Raw genomic sequence first — 23,736 nt, forward strand, 5'->3', positions numbered from 1 at the left:
ATCGACCGAAATCTGCACGACAGTTTCTGAACTGGATTTCAATTTCGGTGCGTGATTGTGATTGGACTATGCATAGACTCTTTAGTCAAGCCAAAACGTAACTCCATAATACCAGCCTAGTTCGGCAAGGGTGGAAACTGGACTTTTATAGTCAGTTAACGCTCTTGCCTCGGGAAGATGTAACTGTCTATAAAAGTCCAGTTTCCAGTTGCCGAACTAGGCTGGAACTCAGGAGCTACATTTTAGCTGGACTAACGAGTCTGTGCATAGTCCAATCAAAACTGCGTAACGAACAAGGCATCCAGTTCGTAAACAACATGGATTTCAATGTGCTGATTTCAGTCGACTGCAGGATTTGCAAATCATGTGTACCGCTAAGTGGGCATCGACAGATATTTTGTTTAAAGCAACTGCAAGTGTTATGAGAGGTAAAATCTGATTGGTCAACAGGAGGGACATTAAAGGGACATAACTTGTAATATTCACTGGTGGTGCTACGATTGATCCCAGAAATTCCGGCCTAGTTCGGCAAGGGTGGAAGCTGGAATGTTACAGTCAGTTAAGCCCTTGCCTCAAGAAGATGCTCACTTGATCACCTGGCAACTGGAGATCTAATCTTCTCTGAATGGAGAGTGCACTGAAACATGTTACATACACAATACCCCAAGGAAAAAAATGATGGCCAAGCACTAGGAAAACATGAGAGAAGTTGTTTATGTTGTCATTTTTTTCTGATCACTTGGTCATTCCATGACGTACATATTATAAAGCTGATACGTAAAATATGTAATACATTGTAAAGTTACTATGTCTTACAAAATGTTTACCTTGTATCTTGTAAAGTTTAAACGTATCATACAATGTTTACCTGTATCTTGTGAAGTTCAGACACATCACCTAGGGTTTAAATGTATCTTCTAAAGTTTATACATATCTCACAGGGTTTAAATGTATCTTGTAAAGTTTATAAGTATCACCAAGGTTTTAAATGTATCTTGTAAAGTTTATACGTATTACACAGGGTTTAGATGTATACTCTGAAGTTTATACGTATCACACAGGGTTTAGATGTATGCTTTGAAGTTTATACGTATCACACAGGGTTTAGATGTATGCTTTGAAGTTTATACGTATCACACAGGGTTTAGATGTATGCTTTGAAGTTTATACGTATCACACAGGGTTTAGATGTATGCTTTGAAGTTTATACGTATCACACAGGGTTTAGATGTATGCTTTGAAGTTTATATGTATCACACAGGGTTTAGATGTATGCTTTGAAGTTTATACGTATCACACTGGGTTTAGATGTATGCTTTGAAGTTTATACGCATCACACAGGGTTTAGATGTATGCTTTGAAGTTTATACGTATCACACTGGGTTTAGATGTTTACTCTGAAGTTCATACGTATCACACAGGGTTTAAATGTATGCTTTGAAGTTTATACGTATCACACAGGGTTTAAATATATCTTTTAAGTCTATATTATGCATAGTATAGAGCCAGCAGAAAGCTTGTCCCGTTTTCTCCAAGTAATGACGATACTGAAATGTCCATTTTACAGCATGCACCTGCACAGTGTCTGTGGGTGCAACTGGGGAGTGTGACAACAAAGATGGCCGCTGCAAGTGCAAGCCCAACGTTGAAGGATTTCAGTGTGACAAGTGTGTCGTGAACGCCTACAACTACTCAAGTGGGGAAGGGTGCACTATGTGTGACTGTCACAATCTTGGCGCCACAAGTCAGCAGTGTAATATAGTAAGTATACCGACCAGTAAAACAGACACATTGTACCAACCCCGTTCCTTAATGTGTCTGGTTAATACAAATACAAGTACAGTGAAGTTAATGTGACTGGAACTTTTTTTCGATTTTTGACATGACTCTTTTGTAACAAAGGTTATATTTGGGATTACACTTTCTTCGTAAAGTACAGATTCTTGTCCCATTTTGGGTTGAGTCCCATACAGGATTCAAACCCACACTGCTAGAGTGAGGCACCTGAGTCACACAACATCAGCGATCTAACCCACAAAAACCACCAAGGCTTCCACAAAATAAACGTCTGACAACTGGTAGTCTAGATCACATACTTTGTGTACCCCTCTGACAAGTGTTAATTGGCATGGGTCCCACTTTCTAAATGGCGTTGTGTGTTCATGACTCTCTTGTTCAGATTAATTTTTATTAGTACCGGGATGTCATGTTGACACTGTTTGTAACTACGGATTACTCAACACTGCCAAAATATAACTTCATCCTGCAACAGATATTTTTAATATATACAGTAAACTACGGTTACAGCAAACTCAAAGAGACCACTAATTTTAGTTTGTAATAACCATAGTTTGTTGTAAGCATATACAGCATATATATTTGGTCTCACTCAAAGCATTCGGCAACAGAACTTTTGCTCACACTGCATCTGTGCTCTGGAATTCCCTTCCAGTGGAAATTAGGCATTCTCCAACTCTGGACACTTTCAAGACAAAACTAAAGACTTATCTCTTTTGATGTGTCTATGACCCTGTGTGAGGCGCTATGAGCGACTACGTAGACGGAAATGTCGCTGAAGAAATGGACTTTATTATATTATTATTATATACAAAAAATGGTCTGGATTAAAAAATAAGTGGTGGAAACTGGACTTTTAAAGTGAGTTAACCCTCTTGCCTCGGGAAGATGCTCTGAAACAAGGAGCCAGACAGTTTCTTTTTCTTTCCCCAAATCTTTTTACGACATCAACATCTCCTGCAAACTATTATCTCTTTTTGGGGTATAAAACTTGAGGACAGTGGTGAATGTGAATGCACTGTGGAGAATACAGAAGTTGAATTAAAGTTTTGATGTGGAATGAATTTGGATCTGAAAATTCAATGAACATATTATACATTCAACAGATAACATCGTTCGTCAGTAATCAGGATGTTTGTGTTGTGAAACTGCAGGTTCTGTTGTTAATACCAGTGACGTCATACGAGTCAATATGTGTTGTTTGCAGACGTCAGGGATATGTCCGTGTCGTACCAATGTTAATCAACGGAGGTGCGACTCCTGCGCTGATGCCTTCTGGAATATCAACGTCAACAGAGGATGTGATGGTGAGTGTGGGACAGGGAGTTGGATTCAACTTTGATCTGCATATAAATTTAAAATGTGAACGCCAGAGAAATATCAGTCCCAATTAAGCCACGTCACCGTGTGTCAGCTTATACATGTAGTAAGAAATATGCCACAAAGCATAGTTTTGGGTGCCATGTGTAGCATGGAATATGACGTTAAATATTTCCTGAATTGATAAATAGGCATTACTTTTTGACAGATGACCAAGTAGACACAAGTTATGGATAACAACTTCTTTATTTACTGTATAACGTTTGGGTATAGATTGGTATATATCCGTACACCGTTGTCAAGCTTGACTTTGGTATAAGGATTCATACCGAAACATTGCCTTTACAGTAAAAAAAGAAGTTGTTATCCATAAATTGTGTCTACAGTAAACAACAGTCATAACGAACTCAAAGGGACCAATAATTTTAGTTTGTTATAACCGTTGTTCGTTATAAGCATATATACAACATATACACAGCAAATGTCTGGGACAAAAAAAAAGTTTGTTATATCCGCAAGTTCGTTATAAGCTTGTTCGTTATAAACATAGTTTACTGTACTTTGAAAATATTTCCTTTTGAAACTTTGCATGCACTTCAGGAACTTTGCTGTTCATTTCTTCTCGAAATGTTTAGTCCTTTTGCGTAAAGGTATATCTTATGAACGATACCAAGCGACTACTTCTGAACTAAGCCAACTAGTTGGGTGTCCCATGCCTGAATAAAAAAACATGTGTAAGGACATATATAGAGATCATTATGGGAGCATACTGCTTTTACGAAATGAGTGTCTGAATTCTTATATTCCCCCAGCGAATACATAAATGCTTATAAAAAATTTGCAACATCAGTATGACACACATGCGAGTGTAATAATTTCATTATTACCACATATTTCTTTAACCTTTTGAGCTCCCCTTTCGAAAAATGCACTGATCACAACCGCCATCCTAGAAAACTACAATTGTCAAATGACGTCAATAATCTTCAACTATGACATCATTTCTAGTGTGATGTCACAGAACAATTCGCATGACGGCAACTAGGGCTGGGACGAGTCCAAATTTACTACCCGGTACCCACCCCCCTGTTACCCGACCCTACCCGAGTACTCACTGTAGGTCTCAGGATATGTCTCAAAATGGGAACATTTTTAGCATAGCCCTAGCAAAACGTATTTAGATGCACGTATTAAACAATCTGTCTATTCAGTTGAGTTGAATTAAGTTATATCTGAATTCAACCATATGAAAAATTAGAAGGAATAGGTAAATAGTCAGAAAGAAATGCAAACATTAGTGACTTGTAGTGGAACCTTAGATTTCTAGATAATTTTTGTCATTAAACAATATATCACGTGACGAACCACGGGTTCGAGTAGTCCTGTGGGTACCCAGGTCCTACTCAATACCCACCCGACCCGGGTACCCGAGTTACCCGTCCAAGCTCTAGCGTCAACTTTGCCGTCCGGGTGACGTATACAATACATTGGTGTGCATGAAGTGATATTTGCACAAGTGCATATACAATTTTTTATATACTGGTTACATGGGTAATAAAATTAATGCTGCATCCTCCTCCTTCCAGCCTGCCTCTGTGACGTACAGGGGATGCTGCCAGAGTCTGCCGGCAAGTGCAACCTGACGTCGGGACAGTGCACATGCAAAAACTCTGCCTTCACTGGAATTAAGTGTAACACTTGTTCTCCAGTGTTCTTTGGTAGGTGCACTTAACTCTCCAGTCAGGATAAACAGCATACATGATATACTGTGTAGGCACACGGAAACATAGGCAGATCCTTAAGACATAAGATCTTAGCATACATTACACTCTGTAAAGGCACACAAAAACAGGCACATCCTTAAGACATAAGATCTTAGCATACATTACACTCTGTGTAGGCACACAAAAACAGGCACATCCTATAGACATAAGATCTTAGCATACATTACACTCTGTAAAGGCACACAAAAACAGGCACATCCTGTAGACATAAGATCTTAGCATACATTACACTCTGTGTAGGCACACAAAAACAAGTACATCCTTAAGACATAAGATCTTAGCATACATTACACTCTGTGTAGGCACACAAAAACAGGCACATCCTGTAGACATAAGATCTTAGCATACATTACACTCTGTAAAGGCACACACAAACAGGCACATCCTGTAGACATAAGATCTTAGCATACATTACACTCTGTAAAGGCACATAAAAACAGGCACATCCTTAAGACAAAAGATCTTAGCATACATTACACTCTGTGTAGGCACACAAAAACAGGCACATACTTAAGACATAAGATCTTAGCATATATGCCACTCTGTGTAGGCACACAAACACAGGAACATCCTTAAGACATAAGATCTTAGCATACATTACACTCTGTAAAGGCACACAAAAACAGGCACATCCAGTAGACATGACATCTTAGCATACATTACACTCTGTGTAGGCACACAAGAACATAGTCACATCCTTTAGACATGACATTAACATAATGCCTTGTTTAGGCAGATGAGAACACAGTCACATCCTTCTTTATACTTATTGGTCAAATTACATGATTATTAAACATGTGTCCTTTGTTTACAGGAACCTATACATACATCAACCTATTTTCCCTTGGTAAGTTCATCAATTTTTTAAACAATGCTCTGAAACAACAGTGAGTGAGTTGGGTTTAACGCCTCTTTTAACAGTATTCCAGTTATATCACAGCGTGTCAGCTTACTGTGGGAGGAAAGCCTGAAGTGAAGCAGGTCTCAGACGTTTACCACTTTAGTGCAACACACGAGCACGGGTATGGTGCTGACAAACCTAGAAACATAATTGGGGCGAAAGCGAATCAAAACCCACGATCATGGTTTCTGGCGTGCCTAAGGAATACAACTCTGTACAGCAACTTGTGGAAGACCAGGCCACCTGCATGCCAAAATCTACAGTGAATGCTAGGATAATGATAACATATCTGTAATAATAATAATAACGTATTTGACGTAATAAGCGCCCAGGACGCTGTCAAAATTAGAAATAGGGGGCTCTTATTAGAATATAATTTTGGTGAGAGAAAACATTGAGTTGAAAGATTGTAATATGCGCCCACATTTGCTAATGTATTAAATAGCTTGTGAACAATCCCAATTATCACCCCTCTGGATTGATCAGTGTACACAAAACCTATTTATTCGCGTATAATACACACTCGTGTGTTATATGCACCCTTAATTATGGGCAATTAAATTCTGGAAAAAATATCTGTTGTGTATAATACGCACAGACTTTTCTTTTTTATCATTTCAGGCTGTTAGCATAAACCACGAAATTTACGAATTCTACAGGGATGCAGCTGATGAACTGGGCGATCCTAAACAAAATGCTTTTTGTTTTCAAATCCAACTCATTCTATTTCATATAAATTCATTTCAATGAATACTATATTCCCTCATCAAAATAACAGTTGTAGGAATTATATCCATGGTATGTGTTATGGTGATCCTTCAGGTTCATTTCCCAACTGCGGGCTGTGTGGCCAGTGCTTTGATGGATGGGCCAAGAAGATAGACGCTCTGGGAACGGAGGTGTACAAGCAGTTCAACGATACTGATCAACTATGGAGAAACTACAGTAAGATCCAATACATACTTGAAATATTTCACCCCCATGGGGGTCTGGGTTAGACTAGGACCCAAACAAACATATGAGTCGACTAAATGGACAGGTGGTCAGGCTCGGTGAACTATCAAAATTGCTTGTTCCTAAAACAAATAGGAACAGTAACCATGAATAAACCTCTATAAGTATTTTCAAGAGACATGAATTAGCAACATCATTACAAGTTATGCCATGAATGAGAACGACTGTAACTGCAGTTTGGAGGATGCGGTCAGTTCAGTAGTGGATCAACCTTTAAGACTGAAATCAGCACATGAAACTCCCTTTAGTTTTTCAGAATATCACACTTGTCAATCAATATTGTGTATGACCACCACGATCATCAATGCATGACAAAAGGCAGAAGATGTGAGACGTCTAATGACAGGAAAAGAGAGTCAACGCCATTCTTCTTGGAGGGGCCAGCCATTTCACATTCTGGGATTTTATTGAACAAATAAATTGTACCCGAAAATGCTAGAGAAAAAAATTATACTGTTGAAAAAAATAAGGAATTGTCTACCACAAAAATAACATTGTTGCAAGGTGTTGTTTTTAGAAAACAAAACTTAGGCTCACAGTTTTAATGGATAAAATAGCTGGTTCTGCAGCTATAGCGGAACAAATATTCAGCTTCCATACATAGTTTCCAGATGACTTTTATAAGGGCTGCTACCTGGTTGTACTCTAGTTTAACAGTCAAGATGATCTCACAAATGTTGGTGACAGGCCAAGATGATACAGGGCAAAGAAGTCTGGAATATGTCTTTCTAAATCACTAGATCTGTGTTGACTTGGATTCAGATACAGCCCCAAGCCATAATGCCACCACCTCTAAACGGTTCGATGTCTTGAACACAAAAACGTGACATTCATGCTCCTCGTCGGTGGCAGACACGAACTCTGCCATCTGCTCTGAAAAGCTGGAAAAAGGCTGCTCTAATCTTTGAAAACGACTCTTTGCCAGTTTCTGTTCTGCAGTATTGCAGTGTTGGAGTCCAACAATGTCTTCGATTGCAACTTCTTTAAATCAAAATATCGTTTAAGATGATTTGGTCTCGGAAGAATTAATTTCTTAATTATTATCAGCACTACACATGTTTTGAAGTTTGGATAACTCGACTGATTGTATGTGCGATGCATTTCCAAGGTTTCCCTGTGCAAAGGTTAATCTCACATGGGATCGTGTTATGTTAGCGAAATGTGATTCCATATTGTTCTGCATCATAAGATGTTTACATTTCACATGTTGAGAAAATGAAATGCCTGATGTTTCCTGCAGACAGATGGAAGGTGTCTGATGCAGCCCCTAAACTCGCCAGCATGCGCTCAAACATCAGCCTGGCACAGGGCTCCATACAGCGCGCCGGGAACTTCACGCAGCTCTTGTCCGGACTTCAGGCAGACCTTCAGAAGGTATGGTAGAGTGTGAGGTGGAGGGGCAAGATCTGGGTGCTCGATAGATAGAGACCAGATTGGTTTTGGTTTACAATGAGAAATTGTGAAGTGAAAGAGGTTCGGTAAGCTTAGAGAAAAACAAAATTTGGCGTATGGATAAACAAAGATCAACACATGGATAAACACACACACACACACACACACACACACACACACACACACACACACACACACACACTGGCATGCATGTTGCATATAAGGGATATAATCTTGAACGCAATGTTAAACCACCTCAAATTTCACGATATGGCTGAAATTTTCATTCTTTTGTCAAATAAACCGTTAGACAAGTAATCACTGTTACAGACTATGTTTCAACAGGTATCAGATCGAGTGGCAAATCTCAGCAGTGACGTGGACCGCCTCCAACTTCAATACAACACAGCAAATGCCACCTACAACACTCTCCGCACCTTCACCGGGACTGTGGACATTGACAACGCCACCAGCGTGTCTGAGCAGTCATTAGAGGCCAACGTCAGAAATCTGTCGGCACTGATCGGAAGTGAACACACCGATGGAAACACCACGTGGCAGGAGATACTGAAACTATCCATCCTCGTGGGGAGCACGGGGGACCAATCTCGGGTGCTGCAGTACCGCGTTGACAACGCCATGAGAGAATTGGCAGCCGCCATGCAAACATTCAATCTGATGATCAACATTTATAATGCGAGTTTCCTGTACGGATATAATACGAATGAAAATGCCTTGACTACTGCCAAAAACATAGTTGCAAAAGCAGAAAGTGATTACAACAGATTGATAGAGATTCTCAATGGTATTGCAGCACAGAACATGACATCCAGTGCTATAATTGACGGTCTGAGCGCTCAGTCCTCCACACACAGGGACAATATGGCGGCAGTTAGCACATCGAGTGCTAGCACCAAGACCTTGGCCACACAGGTCCTGCAAGAGGCCAAAGACACGCTCGCCATTGTCAATGTCTTTCTGGTGAGTTCAGCTGTGACACTTAAAGATCCCCGGAGGGTTTTAGCTTAGAAGGTCCCCCTCACACTTGTTAAGGCTGATTACATGAGAATCGTGTGGACTGGCTCGTAGTGTGTTATCATAGTCTGATTGAGTGGAATGTTGTTCATGCTTTCAACCACAAGTTTGCTTGGGGAAATGTTTGGTTGAAAACAACATGCACTCACATCTTGAGCGATGAGTTGGGTGAAGCGACACTTTGAGCTTTCAGTTAGTATAGCCTTCAATGTGGAGATTCCAGGTTAGAATAGGTCCTCAGCAACCCATGCTTGTCATAAGAGGCGATTACCGTATTTCGATGTAATAAGCGCCCATATTTGCTAATATATTGAATAGCTAGTGAACAATCCTAATTAGCACCCCTTCCGATTGATCAATGTACACAAAACTTATTTATTTGTGTATAATACGCACTCGTGTGTTATATGCACCCTTAAATATGGGCAATTAAATTCTGGAAAAAATATCTGTCGTGTATAATACGCACAGACTTTTCCTTTTTATCATTTCAGACTGTTAGCATAAACCACGAAATGTACGATCTCTTGTTAACTCAGCAATATTCCAGCTATATGACGGCGATCCATGCAATTGGGATACGATGACATGCATCAACTAAGTCAGTGAGCCTGACCACCCGAACCCGTTAGTCACCTCTTGCGACAAGCATAGTTGCCTTTTAGGGCAAGCATGGGTTGCTGAAGACCTATCCTACCCCAGATCTCGAACCAATCTGATTATACAAACAACAAAGTAAATTCATCTGAAAAACATGGTCAGTCGTAAACCTTTTCAAAATGAACTATGATGGCATTCCCAAACACATAAACAAAAGTATGAATCTGACAACATTTGGGGTTAGAGGGCAAATTTCAAGATTCTTGTAATGGCTGCGCCCACACTGGTGGCAGCGATGTTACCGAGAGTGTACCGAAGGTATCACTCGCTGTGAAGGAGCTTGGGTCTGGCATATCAAAGGGACACAATTCTGCACAGCAAATTGCAGTGCCATATACGACTAATATTCCCTTGTCTTCAGGCCGCAGCCCAAACCAGCAAGGCCAACTTGACCACTGCCTTCCAGGACGTGATTCTGGGCATTGAGTCCCTCAACAGTCTGATGACCAAACTGACTCAGGCGGAGGGGGTCTACCAGAACATAAGCGCAATAACGCTGCGACCACAGTCAGACATGGCGGCCATTTCTAGCAACATCTCCACCATCATCATCAACATGGCGACCGTTGATTCGACCAATCAGAAGGCAGATGAAGCACTCGTCACAGCGCAGCAGGCAATGGTCAGAACACAGAAGGCCAGGTATGTGTGTTAGGCAGAGCAGTGTTCGTGGTTCAAGTCAGCTTATGTCAGTTGTCTGTCAAGGTTGGACACAGTCAGTTGATAATGCGCCTGATATCCAACCTCCAAGTGGTTGTTCATGGCGCTATATACTAAAAGTTAATCTGTGTGTTCATGGCATGACAGATTATCTGTAGTAATATGAGATTGGCTGTAGTAATATGAGATTAGGTATAGTAAAAAAGAGATTAGCTGTAGTAATATGAGATTAGCTGTTGTAGTATGAGATTATCTATAGTAATATGAGATTAGCTATAGTAATATGAGATTATCTATAGTAATATGAGATTAGCTATAGTAATATGAGATTAGCTATAGTAATATGAGATTAGCTATAGTAATATGAGATTAACTATCGTCATATGAGATTAGCTATAGTAATATGAGATAAGCTGTTGTAATATGAGATAAGCTGTTGTAATATGAGATTAGCTGTAGTAATATGAGATAAGCTGTAGTAATATGAGATTAGCTGTAGTAATATGAGATTAGCTGTTGTAATATGAGATTAGCTATAGTAATATTAGATTAGCTATAGTAATAAGAGATTGGCTATCGTAATATGAGATTAGCTATAGTAATATGAGATTAGCTATAGTTATATTAGATTAGCTATAGTAATATGAGATTAGCTGTAGTAATATGAGATTAGCTATAGTAATATGAGATAAGCTGTTGTAATATGAGATAAGCTGTTGTAATATGAGATTATCTATAGTAATATGAGATTGGCTTTCGTAATATGAGATTAGCTATAGTAATATTAGATTAGCTGTAGTAATATGAGATTAGCTGTAGTAATATGAGATTAGCTATAGTAATATTAGATTAGCTTTAGTAATATCAGATTAGCTATAGTAATATCAGATTAGCTGTAGTAATATGAGATTAGCTACAGTAATATGAGATTAGCTACAGTAATATGAGATTAGCTGTAGTAATATGAGATTAGCTATCGTAATATCAGATTAGCTACAGTAATATGAGATTAGCTGTAGTAATATGAAAGAATCAGGCATTCTGTAACTTTAATGATGCATGTACATAAACTTTACTCACTCAAACCTTTTTGTCTTCTTTATGCATGCATGTACATTCCTAAAAATGTTGATGTCAGGGAAACCTGCATTGCCAACTGGCATCAAGTCAATATTAACTTTACCAGTATCGTTCACAATTCACACACATACACATATATACTGTAAATGTTGAAATTAATGCATCTCCAAATTAATACGACTGCTGGCCCCAAGCCAAAAATGCGACTCAAAATCAATTCCCAGTGGAATGATGCATATCCTTACCTTAATCAAATCAAACAAATAGCAAATAGCACGGTTTATTAGGTCCAAGTAAAGTACTTCCAACATAACAAGAAACAGACGTGCGTGCGTGCGTGCGTGCGTGCGTAGTAGTAGTAGTAGTAGTAGTAGTAGGGAACACCATTATCAGGGGTAGACATCTTGTTATTATTTACAACCTTCTCTCAGCAGCGACAACGAGACCACCTGTGCCCTCAAGTCAAGTCATTTATTCCGTATAAATGGCCATGAGGCCAACAGTACAACATGTGTAAAATATGGGACAATATAATGATGCGGCGCCACTAACATGATTCTATTTTCTTTCACAATACATTCATATTATTTCTGGGGGCACGTGTGGCCCAGTCGTCTAAGGCGCCGGGATTCGCTGTGCAGAGTTGCGTCCCTTGGGCACGCCAGAAACCTATGATTGTGGGTTCGAATCCCGGTTCGCCCCGATTATGTTTCTAGGTTTGTCAGCACCATACCCGTGCTCGTGGGTTTCACCGAAGTGGTAAACGTCTAAGACCTGCGTCACTTCGGGCTTTCCTCCCACATTAAGCTGACAAGCCGTGATATGACTGGTATACTGTTAAAAGCGGCGTTAAACCCAACTCACTCACTCACTCAAATTATTTCTTATTTTAAAGACTTTATCAAGGAAAATACAGAGCTTAATTAACTTATCATAATCAACCATGTTCAACAAGTTAATAAATTGTACATATTTGGCTGATAATAATAATAAGTTGGAAGATATTTAACACGTAAATGGTTATAAGCCGGACATCTTGTTATTATTTACAACCTCCTCTAAGCAGCGACAACTAGGCCACCTGTGCCCTCATTTGGTTATTGTGTAAATCTAAGACCTGCTTAACTTCTCCTCCCACATTCCGCGGACTCGCCATGATAGAACTGATATACCGTTCAAGGCGGCATAAAACACAACTCACTACTAACCATCTATTTCCAGGGATGACTCACAGCAGGCCAAGGAGGAGGTTGAGGGCATACAGACTGCGCTGAGCCAGGCGGCCACCCTCAAGACCGAGGTCATGACCCTGAAGCAACAGAGTGATGCTCACAACCAGACCATCTACAACGTGCTGGGGATGGTGAGTTGCCATGGCAACAGGGGATGAGTGAATGTAGGTTGTTCTTTGCCGCAGTCACTGTTACAGCTTTATCATGGCAGATACTATCGAATCTTGTCCTAGATCTTTATCTGGGTGAATTTTGGATACAAACCCACTCGGACTGAGAATATAATTAATGTGGTGCCCTTGCTTATGCCTGTTACAGTACACATTGATGGACACAGAATAGCAGCATCTGTTCATATCTGACCAAGGGGTGCTCGTCTTAACTCTCCGATTGGCCATGTTTGACCTGAATGTATGTAAGGTGTTATCCAGATGCGATAAGCTCTCATATGATAGTGATTGGCAATGCTGAGCTTAACTCATGTTTACATTCTATTAAACTAAAAACAGTGAAGTTCCTTAAGAATTGCAAGTGGTGTCTGATGGAATTTTAGACTTGTCTTGGAAACAGAATCATCAGCCTTTTGTAGGGCCTAGGCCTTGGACGAGTCCAAAATTACTACCACTGTAGATCTCAAAATGTCTGATGGGGAATTGTTTTACTGGCGCCCGGCAAAAGCTATTTACATGGTAACATATATTGTCAGATAATAGGTTTACGGACATCATATGTTTTTGTACGGCCATGTTTATTGCGATAACTTGTAATCAGACAAATGTAGAGACACAATGAGGACAGTATCGTAGAGATCACAGATTCCGGGGTAGAATGGGTCTTCAGCAACCCATGCTTGCCGTAAAAGGCGACTATGCTTGTCGTAAAAGGCGACTAACGGGATCGGGTGGTCAGGCTCGCTGACTTGGTTGATGCATGTCATCGATCCCAATTGTGTGGATCGATGCTCATGATATTAATCACTAGATTGTCTGGTCCAGACTCGATTATTTACAGACCGCCGTCATATAGCTGGAATATTGCTGAGTGTAGCGTTAAACAACAACCAAACCAACCATTACAAGGCCATTCTGCCATTTTTATTCACAATTCAGGGGGATGTCAGTCAATAACATGGCTCTAATTTTGAAAAGCCAATTTGTAGCCGATAGTGTGCTGGCCACACAATGTTCCATCCTGTAGTTTCAATAGTTATCGATATCATGTATTCAAAACTTTAAATTTGCAGTATTCAAGTTAGGGATGCAAAATACGTCAATTGTGATATGTTCTAGAAACATCCTTAATACACTGTTTACTACTCTGTGAGTGAGTTTGGTTTAACGCCACTTTTAGCAATATTCCAGCAATATCACAGTGGGGTACACCAGAAATGGGCTTCACACATTGTACCCATGTCGAGAATCAAACCCAGGCGAACGCTTTAACCACTAGGCTAGCCCGCTGCCCCCAATCTACTGCAAGGAAGATTGTTCTATAGATATACAACTTCTTTACTACAATGAATGCGACATTTCGGTGTAGATACTTACACCGTTATCGAGCAAGTGATTACAGAAATGTGAAGTAGGAAGGTTATATACATGTGGTTACCGTATTCGACATAAGAAGCACCCCGCTCTAATAAGCGCCCACGGCCATATTTGCTATTATATTGGCTAGTGAACAATCCCAGTTAGCACCCTTTCCGACTGATCAATGTACACAAGACTTATTTATTCGTGTATAATATGCACTCGTTTGTTATGTGCACCCTTAATTATGGGCAATTAAATTCTCGAAAACGTATCTAGCGTTTATAATACACACACATTCTTCTTTTATATCATTTCAGCCTGTCTGAGCATAAGCCACAAAATTTACAATCTTTCAACCTCGTTTTTAATCTCACCAAAATTATTTTCTAATAAGAGCCCCCTATTTCTAATTTTGAGAGCGCCCTGGGCGCTTATTACAGCGAATAAAGTAATTGATGTTTATACAAGGTTGAATGATAGATTGATCTTTACACATCAGATGAGGTTGAAGTATGAATCTTGATAATGTACATATAAATGTAATTAACAAGGCATGATAGTAAAAACAATACAGTGATTGGTATGGACAAAAGCAAAATTATTTGTTTATTATTTTTTTTAAATATTTTTTTTTCAATTCAGTAGACATAAATGTAACATTGGTACATGAGGTATATAAGTGTAGCAATTCATAGAATCTTAAAACATGATCAGATATGGGTAATATACATGTACTGGATTGACTGATAATTTTTATTAAGAAGGCTGATAATTCCTTCCATTTTCTGTCGAATATTAATGCTACTATTTTTCATTGCAATATTTTTTTCTATTTTACTTACATCTTTTAATATTTTTATGAACAAAGGAAAGCAAAATGGAGTTTTCTTAATGCTTGACTGGTGAATGTTTTTATTTGCAAGAAGAATTATATGTTTGAAAAGATAGTTGTTTTTGTTGTAGCAAAATAATATGGTATGGACAAGTTTATTGAAGCCAGTATTAAGATGAGCAGGATTAAGCTATATATAAAATGGAAATGATTAAGATTGTTGAGTGATGATCTCGTGGTAGGCCATTGGGATGTATTAACCTTGATTTCTTTTGATGGTTGGTTGGATTTATTTTTATGGATGGCTTCTTGGAGTTCCCTGATCTTGAATGATGCTAACATATATGTGTATCCAACAGGCCCAGGCTTACAGCAGCCAGGTGACGTCGTTGGCAACACTCACCAGCTCCAATATCAACAACATCGAGACCTTCATTGCCTCCATCAACCAATGCATCACAGACAGCACCCTCCAGGCGGGCGGGCTCCGCACAGCCGCTCAATCTGCTCTCGACAAAGCTACGGAGGCTGAACAGGTATGTGATTCAGTAATGAATGTGGGATGGCAGTAAACAGTGACCTGCAGTTACACCATATCAACCCTCACAGTCGGTCAAGAGAAGACATCTTCCTGAGGCAAGGGAGTTAACTGACTATAAAAGTCCAGTTTCCACCCTGAACTAGGCTGGTATTGTGGAGTTACATTTTGGCTGGCCTAACGAGTCTATGCATAGTCCAATCAAAATCGCGCAACGAAATCGAAATCCGGTTTGTAAACTGTTGTGCAGATTTTGGTTGATTGCAGGATTTACAAAGCATGTGCACTGCCAACTTGTTGTCAACAGACATTTTCCAAATCTTTTCTTGTTTTTAATCAAGGTACTCACATGATTTGATGCACTTTGCGATGTAAGACCTGTTTTATCACAATAATATTGTGACAATATAGATCTTGATTTTCGATTAGATCGTATTGACTGAGCGCCCGCCATTTGGTTTGAAGCAAATGCATGTGATGCGAGAGGTGGGATTTGATTGGTCCAAAAGGGAGGCTTAGAAGGGACATAACTCGTAGTAGCCACTGGTGGCGCTACGATCGAGCCCAGGAATTCCAGCCTAGTTTGGCAAGGGTGGAAACTGGACTTATGAAGTCAGTTAGCTCCCTTGCCTCAGGAAGATGAGTGAAGACAACTCTCTGTAACACACATTATTTAGCTCAGTTGGACTGTAAATAAAAGCGACAAAACCCTTTCTATAATCATAAGATAATCGTCCAAATCTGGGATTTTGTATGGAGACTAAATATGTTTTCAGCTACAGATTAATTAAAACTATGAACCTTAATATGTTTTTTAAAAACATCTTTGCAACAATATATTTTTTGTGGCAGACAATCTTTTTCAACTGTTCTTCTCCGCCACCCTCTATGGTCGGTCCCTAACCTTGACCAACAGTGCTTCTTGACTCAAGTAACATAAAATTGCACGTTGGACATGGCTTGAAACTTGAACCAGTGAATAAGACTCTTGAACACAACTAGCGCCATAGTGTAGGCTGTGTATCATATATTGTATTGAACTCTTACTGTCAGGATGTGTGATTTCGATGGGTGTTACTCATGCTCTCAGTCACTGGTTTGTCTGGTCCAGGTTCGATTATATGTATTTACAAGTCATTATTAATTTGCTGGAATACTGCCAGCAGCAGCATTTAACAAACAATCAGTCAATCTCCTCCAAGTGTGTGGTTGCAGCACTAAAACACTCTATTGTGTGTTCATAGCTTTCGGCCATAGGAGCCATGCCAATTTACACGTCAGAGGGGTACACAAAGTATGTGATCTAGACTACCATTTGTCAGACTTTCATTTCTTGTGGAAGCCTCGGTGGCTGAGTGGGTTAGATTGCTGACTCTGTGTGCTGGAGATTAGGTGCCTCAGTCTGGCAGTCTGGGTTCGAATCCCGGATGGGACTCAACCCAAACTTTACTAAAAATTGTTAACCCAAATATAACATTTGTTACATTTGACCACTTTCTAAATGGCATTGTGTTTTCAGACGGTATGGGTTGTTTCGTATTTTCCAGGGTCTGAGCACTATCAACAGCCTGACAAGTGCCATTTACTCACGCGTGGGCCAGAACAACGTGTCAGCACCCTTCAACATCATCGACAACGTCAACAATGACATGACTACACTGGAGACCAACTTCAACAGTGTGGAATCCACCATAGACTTAAATGGTGAGTCAATGCATGGTTGATTATCACTAAGACTAAAAGAAGTAATAGTCTTGGTTCTCAGGCACTGCCCGCATCATTGTCACGTCCCCTGCACGATTTGTTTTCATTTCCATTTAAAAATACGAAATTCTTAAATATTCCGCGTCCATAACACACGAACCTGGCAGCGAAATGCTGCAATACATAAAAAATAATGCGTTCACTAGAAACGTTCATTTACAAATTCAATGTTTCATACGCATAGATTAAGATTACATGTGCATTTGTCTCGTAAAATAAGCCGGAAATAGCAAACAGCTGTTCACACATTTTCTCCCCTATCTGTGGGTGATTTAGTTTAAAAAATACTTAATGTCATGGCCAATACCATAACTGAAAAAGAAATTCATTTCAGTGATACGAAGACCAAAGCTTTGTATCTCTATCGACTAATGTTCATTTCAAGGCAAGTTCCTCGAAAGTTGATGTTTCTGCCGATCAGTTCATACATGCTTTCACTGAAATTAATGTAAACAATATTGAATGAAATCTTTGATAAATGTAATATACTGTATTCAACGTAATAAGCGCCCAGGGAACTCTCAAAATTAGAAGTAGAGGGCCCTTCTTAGAATATTATTTTGGTGAAAAAACAGAGTTGAAAAATAAATTTCGTGGTTTATGCTGCCAGCCTGAAATGTTTAAGTACGACAGATATATTTTTCCAGAATTTAAATGCCCGTTATTAAGGGTACATATAACACACGAATGCCTATTATACGCGAATAAAAGTCTTGTGGACATTGATCAATCGGAAGGGGTGCTAATTGGGATTGTTCACTAGCCAATATATAAGCAAATATCGCTGTGGGCGCTTTTTAGAGTGGGGCGCTAATTACATCGAATACGGTAATGGATTGCAAACGTAAGTCCAGATACACTACGAATACTTTAATAGCCAGATAGTATAATAACAGGACTAGCTGTCGTACTTCAGTACAGATTTGTTGACATGCTTCTTCCTGTGTTGTGTGCTCACGTGTATTAGGCACACACTGGTAGTCCAACAGTAGTCCAATACTGTATTCCAGTATATTACTCTTCAAGGAATACATTTTAGTAAGGAGGCCCTGTCCCAGGTTGATTGTACACAACTGTTTATTTGGTTACATACTTGTTTGAACAACAACAACAACAAAACACAGCCCACCGACACTATACTTTCAAAAGCCATTGTCTGAGAACCAATTCTTTTATTTTCTAATCAGCTGAATTGTATAGAGTTGATGGATAATGCCTCCAAAAGTGCATCCTCTACATCTCCAGGGAAAATTTACACTAACCCCTGGAACCATTCCCATGGTCCTCGCGATTTCAAATTACCTCCCTTTGATTTTCATTAACATTTTACCGACCAATCAAACGTCGAGATACAGAAAAGGTAATGGGATAGGGAAGACCTGCCACCACCAGTTATAATGGACTTAAGGACATCCTTTCCTTTCCATTTCCTTTCAATGTTGAACTCTGTCAGGACGCCATGTTGTTGATATTGCCAACCCACATCAAGCTGTCACTCTGGATACGAGTTCAACTGTTTAAAGCGGCGTGAAACCCGAACTCATTCCCTTACTCACAACGCAATTAAATAACATGGCTTACTCTGGAGAAATAATTTGCTCTCAGCCTAAGGACCTGGTAATGTGGGTGAGGCAGTCGTAGGGTACAGTCAGTGAGTGAGTGAGTTGGATTTAAAGCTGCTTTTAACAGTATTCCAGTTTTATCATAACATGTCTGCTTGATGAGGGAGACAAGTGATGCAGGTCTCAGACATTTACCACTTTGGTGAAACCCATGAGCTCGGGATTGCTGCTGACAAACCTAGAGACATAATTCGGGCGAACCGGAATTTGAACCCTTGATTGTAGGTTTCTGCTGCACTTAAGGGCATAACTCTGCACATCGATTTGTCCCCAGTATGTACTTGAGATCACACTTTGTGCATTTTAGGGTTAAAGATTCTTTACTGAAATATCAACATAGGTAGATCGCTGGACACAAGTTGTCATTTGGAATCTGGGTAGCTTCTATTCTTTAAGTGGTTTAAGTGGAGGAAAGTAATTGTTAAATCTGTTTCAAATTCTAGGCGTGTAATCTATTCACCTTATTAGGGGTTCAGAGTGGCCAGTTCATATGCAATGTGTTTACATTTACTTTCAAAAGCAATTAACAGTTACCTTCTGTTGTTGTATTCTTTCGTGTTTTTTCGCCATCAAACAGTGCAGCATAAAGAATGATTTATTCATTCATTGCATCAAACAAAGCTAAACTAAAAACTAATTTGTATTTTATTCTTTTTAGCTCAGATCAGTCAGTTCGTAAATTGAAGAGTTGAAAAACTGTCAAAACTAAACTGCCGGTTAAAAGAAAGTAAACATCCATGGCTAATGGTGGCTAAAAATGAAACAAAACAAAAAATCGTGGTAAATAGATGTATTTTTATACGGTATCATAGTTGTATTTTGGACCTAAGTTTGAAGTGTTTCGGCAACTGTTTAGCTTTGTGACGTTTGAGTCAAATCCAGTTTTTGCCCGGCAGTTTATATTAGAGCAGAGACCATAAAATAGAATGTATTTTATGGCCTCTGGTTAGAGTTTTCAAATTAAAATGATTGTTTTCTCTCCATCAGCGATGTTACAGAAGTACCTGGAACAACTGAGGGAGATTGAGCTGGTCAAGACACAGATGCAGACCCTAGAAACAGAACTGGATGATCTCATTGTGAGACTGGATTTGAAAACAGCATCGACAACATCACAGTGCAGTAACTGATGCAGCTCCGACTCTGTCATGTACAGACGTGACGGAAACTCATCATTGTATACTGTCATCATCAAGCTTCATTGGCGGGTTCAGAGGGGGGAGGAGGAGCACACCCTTTGTGGCACACACTGTACGAGTATACAGTGTCAGTGCTTCTATCATGTGCTTCAGTTGACATTGTTACTTGGAAATGTGCATACCACACCCACATGCACCCACACACCACTACACACACACACCCCTACACATACCTACACCACCCCACACACACCCAACACACACACACCTCTACACACCCACACACCACTACACCACCCCACACACACCCAACACACACACACACCCCTACACACCTAGACACATACCCACACATCCCACGCTCCCATTGACCCTCCTCTCCCCTCCCCACTTTCAAAATATCTTGGATCCACCCCGGGTTTACATTGGACAAGGATTCTGAAAGAGTCCCAACCACTGAATCCTGCATCATCGCAGGACATTGAACAATGAGTTTACTGAGGTTTTAGGTGTGTCAGTACATTTCTACATCATCACCATCAGTTTTGCAAAAACTGGATCCGCCTCTAAACATCCAAAGAACATTGACTAGTGACTTTCAGTACTGAACAGATGTTATGGAAGCCCATTGTCGCCATCCGATGATCATCATCCGTTCCACACTGAACAATGAGTTCATTAACGGTTCCCCAACACGGAACAGATGTGTCTGTTCATCTCTACATTGTCGCCATCAACCACTACACCGGTGGTGGTGTGTGAATTTCGGTCTGTCACGTTTTTTCTTCACATCGTGACTTGGTACTGTGCACAAACACACACATTTCTTTTTCAAGATCTGGATTGGCCATGAATGATGAACCTCCATTGAACAGTGACTCATGCCTTCCAGTAGTGTAAAGATGTTATTGTTGTCATCCATACTTCATTGTACAGTTTTACTATTGAAACAGGGTCGAGCTATTGATGATGTCATCCCATTTAGTCCACTGTCATCTTGGAATTGTACAGTTGTAGATATATTTTTCCAGAATTTAAATGCCCATAATTAAGGGTGCATATAACACACGAGTGCGTATCATACACGAAGAAATAAGTCTTTTGTACATTGGCCAATCGGAAGGGTGCTAATTGAGATTGTTCACTAGCCAATATATTAGCAAATATTGCCATGGGCACCTAGTAGAGCAGGGCGCTTATTACGTCGAATACGGGATTTCTTATACACGCGGACTGCACAGGAAACCTGTGTGGAATACTGGGGAACACAGATCATTAGTCCAGGTACAGTTGACACTATGTGTCATATTGCATTGTTGGGATAACTTGGATCTTTGCAACTGCTTTCAATCACTGGTTTGCCTGGTGTCAGTTATTTACCGTTTGTCATGACGTTAAACAACATTCACTCACTTTACTGGCTTTCATTTTATTGGTAAAATATGCGTATTCTTCAGAGTAAGTAATGGCTGACCCAGGTAACATCGTACATGTACATTATCACCTGGAGAAGAATCCACTCAGCTTATATTATCATGTGTATCTGACTATTTCATACAACTGGCAATACATTACAAATGAGGGGCAGTCGGGTAGCCTAGTGGTTAAAGTGGACCCGGGTTCGATTCCCAACATGGGTACAATGTGTGAAGCCCATTTCTGGTTCCCCCGCCATGATATTGCTGGAATATTGCTAAAAGCAGCGTAAAACCATACCCACTCACTCACTCATATGAATGAAATCTAACGTATGTGAACAACTTTCAAGGGTTATTCATAGTTTGAAAATATGAAACATTCAGTTGAATAGTGACGAATGGAGGTCAAGATGTGTTTCATACTTTTTTAAACTTGTGAACATAGCAAACTTGCATCGACTTTATTGTTTGTAATAAGGCTGGGACAAGTCCAGATTAACTACCTAGGTACCGAACACCCTATTACCCAACCCTACCCGTGTATCCGTTGCAGGTCTTAAGAGTTGGTGAAAAAAATCCAGATAGGAATTGTTTGACTGCAGCCCTGGCAAGAACTATTTAGATTCACGTATAGAATGTTCTGGTCATGCGTACACTGGAGTTGACTGAAGCTTTGTCTTTATTCAAGCATATGAAAGTCAGAAGGAATGCGTGCACATTCAGAAAGAAATGTGAACAACTATTCAGTACCCACCTGACCTGAGGACCTGAGTTACTCGTCCCAGCCCTAGTTTGTTACAATGTTTCAAGGCTAGTATTGCCCTAGTCCTGCACCATGACCGTGGCATATATTTATTTTATGAAAAAAAAATAATCTAGAAATGTATACAAAAGCAAGTCTAGCCAGCTCAAGCTAGCTCTATTCCACTGAAATCAGCATAGGGATAAAAAAAAATATTTTTAGAGTCAAGAAGGATATTGTGTAATATAAGATTTCAGAGACTAAATGTTAGTCTAGTATTGCCCCTTCAACTGGTGAATAGAAGAGCATATTTTGTACCCACAAGTGACATCAGTGCCCGCAATGGACAATCTTGATTGTCTCATATGTATATTGTTATCCTCGTCAGCTGTTTGTTATCACACTTATAGCGCCCAGCTCACTTTCACTGTACTTAACTGGCTTCTCTCCCATTAAAACTGTTGGTTATATCGCTATCTTTGTACAGGAGTCCTACCTCGTGTAAACATAACAGCATGTAGAAGTAGTAACTAATACACTTACTCAATATTCACCTGACAAGGGAGAAAGAAGTAGCCCTGAAGCGTTACAAACTAAACTGAAGTTCTTATCCATAAAAGTTTCATGTCTTGAGGTCTTCCAACTTCTAAATGCCTGCCAAAGACTTCATATAACCTTGTTTTCTGCTCTGTGTTTGAATCATTACTGTTCTAATAAATATTTATCATTCCAGTCGTAATATATATTTATCATTAGCTGTATATGTGAGAAATATGATGTACCACTAGCTTCCTGCATCAAGGACAAGCATGCATTTTCTTGTTGACATGTTTAACATTGTAATGAACATTCCATTGTAAGAAAAAACTATTTTGATATTTTTATTATTCAATAAACTGGTTTCTGTCCAAGATTTTGTGTATTGTTATTTTGTTTGGGTCATCTGACACGGCTTTCAAAATGTTTTAGAAATCAAGGGAGCTTATGTCATGGCATGTTTGTCAGTCGTCCGTCTTCTCAAAAACCACTGGACCAATAAAACTGAAACTTCACATACTCGTTCCTACCAAAGATGACACCCAGTTTGTTCAAGAGGTTTGAATTTTAAATATGGCCGCTACGGTAGCCATATTGAAAAATCTCCTTATGGCCATTACTCGGCCATGTTTATACAAAATGCAATGGAATTTGGTACATGTGTAGGTAGCAGTAAGCCTCAACATATCATGTTCTGGTGTTTCGCGATTATAATAATTTTGACCTTTACGCTTTGA

The 23,736-nt window shown here is 39.6% G+C and overlaps 1 protein-coding gene across 1 annotated transcript in view; it reads left to right on the forward strand.

Moving 5' to 3' along the window:
* The window catches only part of LOC124114385 (laminin subunit gamma-1-like), a 79,785-nt gene extending 56,412 nt beyond the window's left edge, over nucleotides 1-23,373 (forward strand). The window contains exons 25-36 of the mRNA XM_048388912.1: nucleotides 1,568-1,761; nucleotides 3,005-3,104; nucleotides 4,704-4,835; nucleotides 5,716-5,748; nucleotides 6,625-6,747; nucleotides 8,057-8,190; nucleotides 8,554-9,189; nucleotides 10,265-10,545; nucleotides 12,865-13,006; nucleotides 15,599-15,775; nucleotides 17,325-17,481; nucleotides 20,151-23,373. Coding sequence (XP_048244869.1) covers nucleotides 1,568-1,761; nucleotides 3,005-3,104; nucleotides 4,704-4,835; nucleotides 5,716-5,748; nucleotides 6,625-6,747; nucleotides 8,057-8,190; nucleotides 8,554-9,189; nucleotides 10,265-10,545; nucleotides 12,865-13,006; nucleotides 15,599-15,775; nucleotides 17,325-17,481; nucleotides 20,151-20,293 — 2,252 coding nt within the window. The 3' untranslated portion in view covers nucleotides 20,294-23,373. The remainder of the gene's footprint in view (nucleotides 1-1,567; nucleotides 1,762-3,004; nucleotides 3,105-4,703; nucleotides 4,836-5,715; nucleotides 5,749-6,624; nucleotides 6,748-8,056; nucleotides 8,191-8,553; nucleotides 9,190-10,264; nucleotides 10,546-12,864; nucleotides 13,007-15,598; nucleotides 15,776-17,324; nucleotides 17,482-20,150) is intronic.
* The last annotated feature ends 363 nt before the right edge of the window (nucleotides 23,374-23,736 follow it).

Source organism: Haliotis rufescens, unplaced genomic scaffold (genome assembly GCF_023055435.1).
Source record: "Haliotis rufescens isolate VD_foot unplaced genomic scaffold, xgHalRufe1.0.p SCAF_8, whole genome shotgun sequence".
Lineage (NCBI taxonomy): Eukaryota > Metazoa > Mollusca > Gastropoda > Lepetellida > Haliotidae > Haliotis > Haliotis rufescens.